Source organism: Anopheles aquasalis, chromosome 2 (genome assembly GCF_943734665.1).
Source record: "Anopheles aquasalis chromosome 2, idAnoAquaMG_Q_19, whole genome shotgun sequence".
NCBI classification, from domain to species: domain Eukaryota; kingdom Metazoa; phylum Arthropoda; class Insecta; order Diptera; family Culicidae; genus Anopheles; species Anopheles aquasalis.
Genome location: NC_064877.1, coordinates 17,904,391 through 17,915,000, shown reverse-complemented (window position 1 = coordinate 17,915,000; position 10,610 = coordinate 17,904,391). Strand labels below are relative to the sequence as shown.

The 10,610-nt window shown below is 48.5% G+C and overlaps 1 protein-coding gene across 6 annotated transcripts in view; it reads right to left on the bottom strand.

The window, feature by feature from the left end:
• Window positions 1–10,610, bottom strand: part of LOC126571121 (proteoglycan Cow) — a 75,215-nt gene that overhangs the window by 15,680 nt on the left and 48,925 nt on the right. For 5 of the 6 annotated variants that reach the window (XM_050229395.1, XM_050229400.1, XM_050229396.1 and 2 more), the window contains exons 4-5: window positions 2,859–2,961; window positions 140–172 (exon numbers count right to left, since the gene is read on the bottom strand). In XM_050229395.1, the coding sequence (XP_050085352.1) occupies window positions 140–172; window positions 2,859–2,961 (136 nt within the window). The remainder of the gene's footprint in view (window positions 1–139; window positions 173–2,858; window positions 2,962–10,610) is intronic. The other variant, XM_050229401.1, reaches the window with a different exon arrangement.

Genomic DNA, 10,610 nt, shown 5'->3' with positions numbered 1-10,610 from the left:
AGAACAAAGTCATAGTAAAGATGAAACACAGCAAGCCTTTTTACAAAAGAATGCTACTAAACACATGCACAAACTTCCCCTAGAAAGGGATCTAACTACAGTAAAGTGAATGCAATTAATGTAAAAGTTTGGTTTGCACCTGTTTGCAAGAGAGTTATAGCTGCTGATGAATCTGGAAGTAAGACACAAAAAAAGAGAATGAAGAGAAGAGAAGAGAAGATGATTGACAGATGAAGAAAAGCAAGGCAGATACAGGCTGTAACAGCGACGCGATAAAGGAATCTTGGGGAATCGTAACACATTGCGATGCGCGACGAACATTGACGATGCTTGAGACTTGAGGTGAAGTGTTGTGGCTTTTTTTTTTGACGCACTAACGAGACCCATCACCGATGGGATGAAACCGAGTTGAAAGTTGTGGCACTATGGCCCTTGCGTTCTTCGAAAAGAAAAGCCTCCGAGAGCTAGGGCTGTGGTTGGTGTTCCGGCGATGCAACCACGGTTAAGTACACGGTAAACTAGGGCGCTGCGAGGTTTCGAACTTGAGTTTCGGACAACTCCTTCTTGCTGAGTGCAAGCGTTCACCCCCCGGGGACTCCTCTTCCATCACCACTACTAGCAGTGATTTCCCACAACGGTTACACCGTCCAACCGCTGGCTGGCTGGCTGGCTGGCTGGCTAGCTTCGAAATGTCTGGTCTGGGGCTTTTCAAGTACATACTAGTACACACTTCCGTTCCGGCTGTTGCTGCACAGCAAAGTTGCACCAAACCAGAGCAGCAAAGATGCAAACATGGATGGATGGTGTATGGACGCCGGTATCGTATGGCTGTGTTTTTGTTTTGTTTGTGTGCTGGTGTGTATGTGTGCATGTCGGTATAATTTAGAAGCCAGGGCTTACGATGCTAGATTGTTTACCGGTGCTTTCCGGAACAACAAGCAGCTCGTTACATGTGGAGTAAATATTGCTCGTCTCTGGTTTGCTTGCATTCTGTGTGGCAGCTCCGTGCTGCATCTTACTAACTGACCAACCGGCGGTTACTCGAATTTCCAACGAAGCTAGTATTACAGACCAGCGTGACCATAGCCTTGTAGAACCATGCTTAGTTTTCGCTTCAGTGAAAAGAAGATTGATTTTTTCACCAAACAAGACCGATACACCATTATCGATTCCGGTGCAAAATGGGGAAAAGTTTGTCTAAAGTCGTGTCGTGAGCACGCTACAGTGTGCAGTGCGTCCAGAATGGCACATTTTTCGAACCTTTTTGTGCTACAAACCTCCCCTTTTCATTAGCTATCGCCTAGGCTCATTAACAGCAATGTCGTTGCACTGCACGTACCGTCCCGAGCAGAAGACGGTTGCATTCTCATTATCATAAAGTTTTAGGAGCCCCTCGAGTGTGTATCGCGGCTATAGAAGATGGCGATGAAAATGGAACGAAACGAAACACCGAGAGAACGGCGAAAAGTGCCAATGACGCCAACGGCAGGCGAGGCCAACGGCTTTCGAATCTAATTTTTAGCGAGCGCCTTCTACGATGATGCTTCTTGCGCGCCCAAAAAAGCGATGGCGATAAAGTGCGAAACGGGTACACAAAGATGGCGTTGACAGTAGCTTTGTTGTTGTTGCGTCTACTAGCTGCGGCGATGCTCGCGAACCTTCAATGACCGAAACTTCAAACTCAATCAACGCCGAATTTTCCTTTTTGCGCCTTATGCAGCACCACAGGACTTGCACTCTCTTGCCTCTCTCTCGCTCTGTCGCTCTCCTTTGTCTTTTTTCCCCTAATCAGTTGGACTCATTTATTTTCCTTTTGCATTGCAAATGTCGGATTGATTGGATTGGCTGCACAAAAGCGCCCGGCGCGCCAATGCTCATCACTAGCGGCACCATTTTGTTGCAGTTGTTCTGTTAATTACTTATTGTTTTCTTTTCGCTAAGAAGTTGCCGTTGCTGCCATTCTTGTGGTGATTCTTTAAGAAGGCTAAAGTTTCTCCAGCAGTCTAGGAGTGAGCAAATGGCTACATCGACCGCAGCGACCAGAACATTCCATTCTTTTTTTGTTTTGTTGTTTTTTGCTCCGTAACAAAGACCATCGAGTTCGTGGAAGAAACATTATTTTCCCTACCGAGTGCGACCACTTTACTGGTTTCGTGGAAAATGGCCACAGCCACCAGCAGCAGTACATTGGAACTCGTGGCGTAATGGCAATATGAGCTCCACAAGCGTAATGGCGAAAAGGGTAAAAAAGAAAAGCAACAGCAACGGAACCAGCAAAAAGGCCACAGTTTAGACACAGGTACCTGTGTGTTACATGGCCACAAATAAGAAGCAACGAAGCAAAAAAGAACAATCGTACAAGAGAATTCTGGCTCACACTCTGGCAATCCAGAGCTGCCGTGGAGAGAGAAAGCGAGAAGGAGAAACAGTACAATTCAATTGCTCTTCTCGTTGTACACACCTGGTGAACTCCTCGATTTCGCACAGGTTTGCCACCAACCGACCGACCACAACGTCAACAACAACACCGAGATTGCGCCGCGTTGGTGGCTGGGCGCGCAAACGAAACCAAACAAAATAAAGCCAAACGAAACAGATACATACACAGGCACACCAAAGGGAGGGAGGGTGGAATAACAATAACAGAGCAAAGCCACAAATTTGACAAGAGGTTGACTACATTGTCCACCCTCCGTTCTTCTGCGTCTCTTCCCCAAGGATGTGATTACTCGCGCTCGCTGCTCCCAGGCACATTCTCCGGGCAACGGAGCGATGGAAACAATAAATGAAAGGGAGAAAGAGCAGAGGATGGGGCTGCGCAGTGTTCGCGCTCGCACGATTATTCGCCACTGACTTACTTGTTCTTGTGCAGCTCCTTCTTGGAAACGCAAACGGCCGTGTACGCATCCTCTAGCAGGCACAGTTCTTTCTTCTTGCAGTTGAGCGGTTTGCATAGATCACCTAGAAGAGAAAGAGAGCAAAAGCAAGAGAAGAATGATGAAAAAACGAAGTCATAGCAACCATTGAGCTTCACTTCCGACTGGACTGTCAAAAGGCGAAGCATCTCCAACATCAACAACGCCATGGCCATGGATTCTAGTGATTAGCAATGGGAGTGAGCAAAGGGTGAATATGAAATCGTCATTACACACTCACGCACACGAGCCATTCGCTTTCGTTTGCTTTGAGATTACGCATCAAGACCAGAGCATCCTTTTTCCTTCCGCTTCCGGTATTTCCATCGCGCACCGAGGACAACGACGAACAATGAAATATTCATGCGACGCCCGGTTGTTCGATGCTGGGAGTGTCATCAAAGAATGAGCACAGACCGGCTCGCGCTGGCAGCAGCACAGAACAAGCGCACATCACCATGGTGACGATGGATAATCAAAAGCGGATGCTCACGCAGACTTGCCGTCAAACAGGGCTGGCTCTGTTTGACGTTTGCGCTCGAAACTAGCGCCTTATGAAAAGGGTTGGGCGCTTCGGGGTTGGACTTGGGCCCTCAGACCAATCAGTCTCCCCGATGGCGATGGCGCCTCGGATGGTGAACAACCACGGTACACGGGCAGCAGACTTGCTAGTTTAGTTTGCATGCCAGGACCGTGCACAGCTGGCACAGCCCGTGACTCTTCCGGAAGACTTCGATAATGATGATGATGATGGTGATGATGGTGATGATAAAGTAATTTTCGTATGCTAATGATATGATATGCTGCTTTATTTTATGGCGAAAGGGGTTTCTCCGTTCCCGGAAGCTGATACATGCATAATCTGACCGTAGGACCCCAATGTCAGTGAGGTACAGGTTTGTTAACCAGCGAGAATCGGAATTTTAAACAAAAAGAATGTCTTATTTTATCATGTTAATGACGTGTTAATGAGTGGGAGATGTTGTTTTTATCAAAAATTCTCAGAAAACTGGAGAGTTACGTCACGATGGAGGCGCATGTTCATGATGGAGGCGCATGGTAGCGGGATAAATTTAGCACCTTATTTCCATGTCCCTTTGTTATAATACATTGTCCGGTACGGTAGTGATAAGCTCACTCAACGCACAACACGCTATCGTCGCATAATGACACCGGTCTGGTCATCGGTAATCCCACCGTTATTCGATTCTCACGTCGCAACAAGCAACGTGCTGCGTTGGAATGGCCACGCACGACCACCACGACGACGAGCATCTAAAATTAAACGATTATTTCCAAAACATCGCTCCATCGCACGGATCGTTCCTCGGGCCGTGCGGTGCCGTGTCGGGCGGATTTTTGGCCAGTCACCATTCCACGAAACACAATTTGACGCAACATGACACGGTAGCAACCCCCCGGGGAGGATGGGGAAGCGGTGGTGGTTCGCTCCGTGTTCCATTTCTCTCCCAAAGTATTACGTTTCGTGGGGCGAGGGTCCTACACTGAGGGCGTTGCTGCTTTTGACGACAAAATTGCATGCCAAGAGTGATCCGTCGCACATTCCCAAGGGGGTGGTTTGGTTGTTGGTTCATCGTCCTTCCCCAGTAGCTTAACGAGCACGACGGTCCCCAGTAGCTTAACGGGCACGGCAAGGTGCATCTACCTGTACTTCGAGCGATCGATCGATCGGTAACAAGCCGGTTTTAATGGATCGGTGTCAAAATGCAATGCACTGGGACTCCCGTGGCAAGTCCTTCAACCAATCGCCTTATCGGTACTGGCGGTCGCGATGTAACCAACGAATAGGTGCTCTGGAGAGCAGAGTGCGCAATTTACTGGCCTTCCCTCTGGTAACCTAGGTGTTGTACCGTTCTACGAGGGAATCAATAAGGGTTTGGACCTCCATCGCAACCTAGCACCCCGAAAAACCAGGCTAAGGTCAATTGATTGTACAGCACCAGCAGCAACGTTCAGCACCTTCAGCAAATGGCGTCGCTGCACAACGAAGCTGATAAGCAGCTGGGCACTAGCTAACATCTCGCTCCTTCATGGCCTGCTGCTAGCATGCAACAATCCGGATTCCTCCTTTCTCGATGCACATTGTGTGAGCTGACTTGTTTTGTCATTTCTTTTCCCCGTCATCACCATCTCCAGCGCAAACCATCCTCATCCTTTTGTGCCAGCTCCTGTTGAACCCAGTTTGAAGGTCCTCGGTTACAGTTCGTTGTGGTGCAGGTGTTGCTGGCCGTGGCTTATTGTTGTACCTTACAGTGTAGTGCTGCATTGAAATTCCAACCAACCGCGGCTAGGAATAGACCGAGGCCGAGTGAAAGGCGCGAAAAAAGTGGCACAGGAAATTGCGGCAACAAAACCTTTCGAGATTCCATCGCACGATTAGAGCCCTTCCATGCATCCATTTCGTTTCAATGATGGTCGCTGTTGTTATTGTTTGTTTGTTTTTTGTTCTAACGGGAGCTACAAAAACCCCGTCCCCAAGGTCACGTATTGGTGCGCGATGACGCATAGCCACGGCCGGTCCCAAATGAGGCCATCCGGAGCGCACCGTCACCGCCACCGTCAGCGTCACCGTCGATCGATCGTGACGCCAAAGCGCGCGGCATGAAAGGCATTCCCCGATGGAAGCGGAGGTCACACAAGGGACTTGACTCGGTTTTGACTCCTTGCCGGCACACCAACGGAGCTGCTAGGCCAACATTATGTAAATTTATTCATTATACCCGCGAGCATGCAGGGATGAGACAATGTGGAGCCCGAGTGGAGCTTTTACAGCTTTCAGACGACGTTGCTTCATGTGTGCCGATGTGTGTTTGCGCTGGAATGAAGCCGTTTTTCAGCTGCAACCCGATGATGACGACGATGACGACGATGACGATAAAGACACGAAAAAGCTAGTGCCATCATTCGACACATGGCGTCTAACTGGCCACTGCGTGTGGCAGGAGAGACGTTCGTTCCCAGAGACCCCTGGCTGGGGAATTATGCATTTCAAATCCCAGAGCCCAGAAGATGCAGCCCCAGAAGTGCAACCTTCCCCAAGGGAGGAATAATTTGAATTTTCGGTGAGCAGTTGAAGCTGTCAGATGATTTGCATTGTGGGATAGTAATCATCCGTGGTTTTGCTTCTAAAAAGCTACCAGCAGGGACATCGACATTGCGCGACATCTCGTTTGACAGACGTGGAGGTCGTTTGGCAGGAGTAAAATCGAAAGCTTGTTGCACTGCAGACGCTTCTTCAGATATATTTCGGTGAAAATAGATGTTGTGTCATGTAGATTGTCATGTTTTGAATTTAATAGTTCATATGAGACGGCAGAAACCATATTTTCCCAATAACTCCCTCGAGAGTAATATCTTTGATGCTATAGAATGGTATTGACATTATTCGGAGTATTGTAAGTTACTCCTCAAACCATATGAAAATGGTTCTCATGTACATGTTTGATGCTAGCGACTATTCATAATTTTTAACATTGTTTCTTCTTATAAATTGATTCTAGATTTTAAAGACAGAAAACCAGAAGTAAAAATTAAAATTTGAATAAATACCCAAGTCGATCCAAGTATCCATGTCTGCACGCAGCATCAGATATTCATTTCATGGTTTACGCTGTACACTTTATTTAGTTTTATGTCTACTAGGATGAATGCTTTCTTTTGACACGATAGATTACCAAAAATGCAAGAGTGGCAGATCGCAATACATCGTGCCATTTCCGCGAAGTGAAATTGGAAGGTTTTTGCAACATTTAGCAGAAACCATCAAACACTGCTCTTTAATTCTGCTTCAAAAACACCGTAGCACCGTGCTGGTCAGGAATTACGCCGTAAGCCTCCATAATCCTGCAGCCGCAATTCACCGCTACTACCGTTTAAACGGCCCACGGACCCCGTTTGCTGCACTGCGCGACCGTTAAAAAGGGCGGAAAATGGCTCGCAACCGCGACCTAGGACCATGGAGGCCGTAACTTAGTTAAACGGCCACGGCAAGACGATGGTCATGGGCTGGTCATGGTGCTATTCTCATCACGTTCCAATTTAAGCTCGCTCCAGTAAATTACTTGCACACCCATACTCACTTGATGACAAACTTTACAACCTTCCCTCGCTACCCCGGTCGCCCAGAACACAATTTTTCTGGTCCGAAAGTGTAAATGTTCTGCTGCTCGCGCAGTTCGCACGGAACTGCAGCTTGAACCGGGTCTTTGTAGGAACCGAGTTGCTGGGTGTGGGCCGGGGAAGGGGGCGTGCGGAAAACTTGAAAGTGATCTCGTAAATTTCAACGACTATGTCAGGGTGCGCTCGCACACGCGGGCCATTCTCGCGATTCACGATCCCTCGGAACCGCGGAAACAGATGGTCGGTGGAGTAGGAGTAACGGCTCGCTACCTTCCATCCATCCATCTTACAAGAATTATGCAAAAACTTTCACTTCGTACCTACGTACTATACCTTCCGGGTAATATGGAATGCTGATACTAGCCACCAGCACCCCCTTCTGACTTGGCAAATGTGCTACAAAACGGGTTTTCAAGAAACTCGCCACCGATCAAGACATGGCACCCCCTGCGGTGTCGATGTTCCTTGGAGTGTTGGACTGGATTGGTTTGACCAGTTTCAGGTCCATACTATCCATCGTTACTGCTATTACTCCCTCCAGGGGGGCGAGAACCGGTTATGTATCGATATCGGTTCGGTGGCCATTTGGCGTTTGCTGCTGCTGCTGCTGCTGCTGACGATGCAATAATGTGTAACGTAATAATCATATTTATCTCGTAATTTATAGCTTAGAGATATCGCCACTAGGCAAGCCGTCGTGGTTCAGGTCCCGCCCCGGGTTTGCGGTGCAATTTCCATCTTGCAGCAAGTTGCCGACAACGCCGGTGCACCCGGAGAGATCGACTCACTACTTCCTTCGTCGAAGCGTGTTACACGATGACGTTATCTTGCATCTTGCAGCCCACACCTTCAGCAGCAGCAGCAGCAGCGCCATTTCGTGCCGACGAAGGACATGGAACGCCAGATTTAGGTTAGGTTCGCTTCGGTGCCAAGTGTCGGATGTGACCGAAAGTGAACCAAGTACCGGAAGAAGAGGAAGAGGAAGAGCCGAGCGATGGGACTTGAACGCGTGTTCGTTAGCGAGCCCTTTCGACAGCTCTCTTTCGACTGGCAAGCCACCGCGCCATCGCGAAGCTTCCTCCTTGATAGTGTTTGGTCCAAAGTCATGAAGATCGGAAACTTTATCAGAACAGAAGCAGGTGGTGGTGGTGGCGGCGGCTAGGTAACAACACATTCTCGAGGAACATGGTGTCAGATGGTGTCGCTGCTTCCTTCTCGAGAGAGAGAGAGGGAGAGAGAGGGAGAGCGAGTATTCTTAGATATTAGTGAGCGCAACGGTCCCCGGTGCGAACTTTGTACTTCCAGAGTCTAGTCGTTCTAGACACGGTTTGCGTCAAGGAGCCCCTTCTTCACTCGCTCTGTGTGAGCTGGTTGTAGCAAATCAGTGCATAATGGTTTCGAATGCGGAGCGGCGCACGGCGATGTACGGTAGATGAATGAATCATGAAGGCAACGAGGGAACGAGGACGGCGCAACGTCGCCGGATGGCAGTAAGCGGATGTTGTTTATGTAGCTGAAATGAGCTACAAGATTTGCAGATCAGATTTGTTTGCACTACTCTCTCTCTCCCCATAGAGAGAGTGAGATAGAGAGAGAATGAGAGAGAGCTCTGTCGCTTTCAGCATACCAGGCATGGCTACCATGACGAACGAACATAGTTACTTGCGTGCTTCACTTCAACGAGACCAAAGATTCATACTTGAGCGTTTTGTCTCTATGGTGATGCACTGTGCCGTGGTTAATTGTATACCACAATCTGCCTGCTGCTCTACACCGGTTTGGATGTAAATTACAAACCTAGACACACCATCCAACAACAGGAAGAGCATTCCTCCGTGGGCAGCCAATTTACAAAAACATATTCCACTTACTCGGCCCTAGCAGTCCCTTGAGGTTTTGCTCACGCTGTGCTGTGTGCAAGCCAGGAACGCTACACGACGTTCCGCACATGCTTCCGTATGTCCGTAACGATGCTGCTGTTGCAGTAGCGCTCTTATGCGTTCTCGTCATGCACAGACCCTCACTAGCACCGAACACTGCAAACCGGACCAGACCACTGGGGATGCTGGAAGTTTTTCAAGTTTTTCTCCCCGTACCACCACCTAGGCCAGGACTGCACCGAGGCTGTGTGAGACTGGCGAGAGGAGCCTGAACTTTGCTTTCACAAAGTGTCATCGGCAATAACAGTTTACAGGGTCCCGTTCTCTTTCTCTCTCTGTCTGTCTGTCTGTCTGTAGCGACTGTTTGCGGTGACTGCTTCTGTCGTGCGTGGCTCGTAGTGATGCCACAGTGCCTGCTAGATCTGGTGCGGAAGTTTCAAAGGAGAATCCTTTGCTCCTGCTGCCACTACGGTCGACCATAGGTAGCGTTAGGTAGCGTGTACCCGATTGTAAGAAGTAGCAGCAGCAGAAAACTTTCCCAGTCCGCTCCGCTCAAGCGCTGCATTAGTGGTAATGTTGTTTTAATGTTACTTTCTTGTGGCGCACGATGACTACCAGGAGAGAGAATGAACGAGAGAGAGAGAGAGAGAGAGAGAGAGCGAGAGAGCGTGCGAGAGAGCGAGAGGTCATGGCGAGTCAAGTGAATGAGAGGCGACAAAGATCATAGGAGGCTGCCGCTGGCGGAATCGTCCACACTTGAAATCATCTGCATTATTTCTCAACCAAAAACCTCTTCCCTCTGGCGAAAAGATTGTTGGATAATCATTTCGAGTTTAACGCGTGTCGTCGTCGAGCATCACGCCAACATTGTATACGTGGAGCATCGTTTCGACGGGGATGTTGTTGCAATGCAAATTGAATTAAATGAGTGCGACGAACGGTGACGATCTACCTACCACAACACGCCATTAGCATAGGTTATGGAAAAACGAAACCACATCAAGCAGATGCCGAAAGCATGGACTCGGGGTGACCTCTATTTCCAAAAATCAATGATTAATTATTCATGCCTTCCCTCCCTTGGGAGCACTAACCAAATTATGCAAACTGCCCAGAAGCGCAATATGGGCAAAAGGGTTTCTGTGGTTACAGCGCACAAAATTTGACGAAAAATTCTCTCTCTCTCTCTCTCTCTCTCTCTCTCTCTCTTTCTCTCTGTTTCTACTAACTTAGTAGCTCCAGGTATAGTGTGGTAATAGACACATTTAATCGAACTGAAACGATAAGCTCCGATGGCGATTCCGGTGGAGGTTATGGTCACAGAACAACTCTCCAAAGTATGCCTGGGTGTTCTTGTTTTTTTTCTAGCTTAATCCTTGGCTCGTTTTCGATTTCTCTTTATTCTCTCACTTTTTCTTTTTTTTTGCCAGAATGAAACCTTGAATTGACCAGCATTTAATTACCACCCAAGAGGGCGAAGCAATTGACGCCACAGCTTCGACCCCAAACCGAACCGAAAAGCACTTCAATCATTCACCGTCTACCGTCACCGTCATGCTGTACCCCGACGGACCAAAGTATCATTACTGCGGCGCGGCGGCGGACACAAACAACACCATAATTAACACGGATTCACGGACGGTACCAAACACCAAAGCCCGGATCCGGTCGTCGT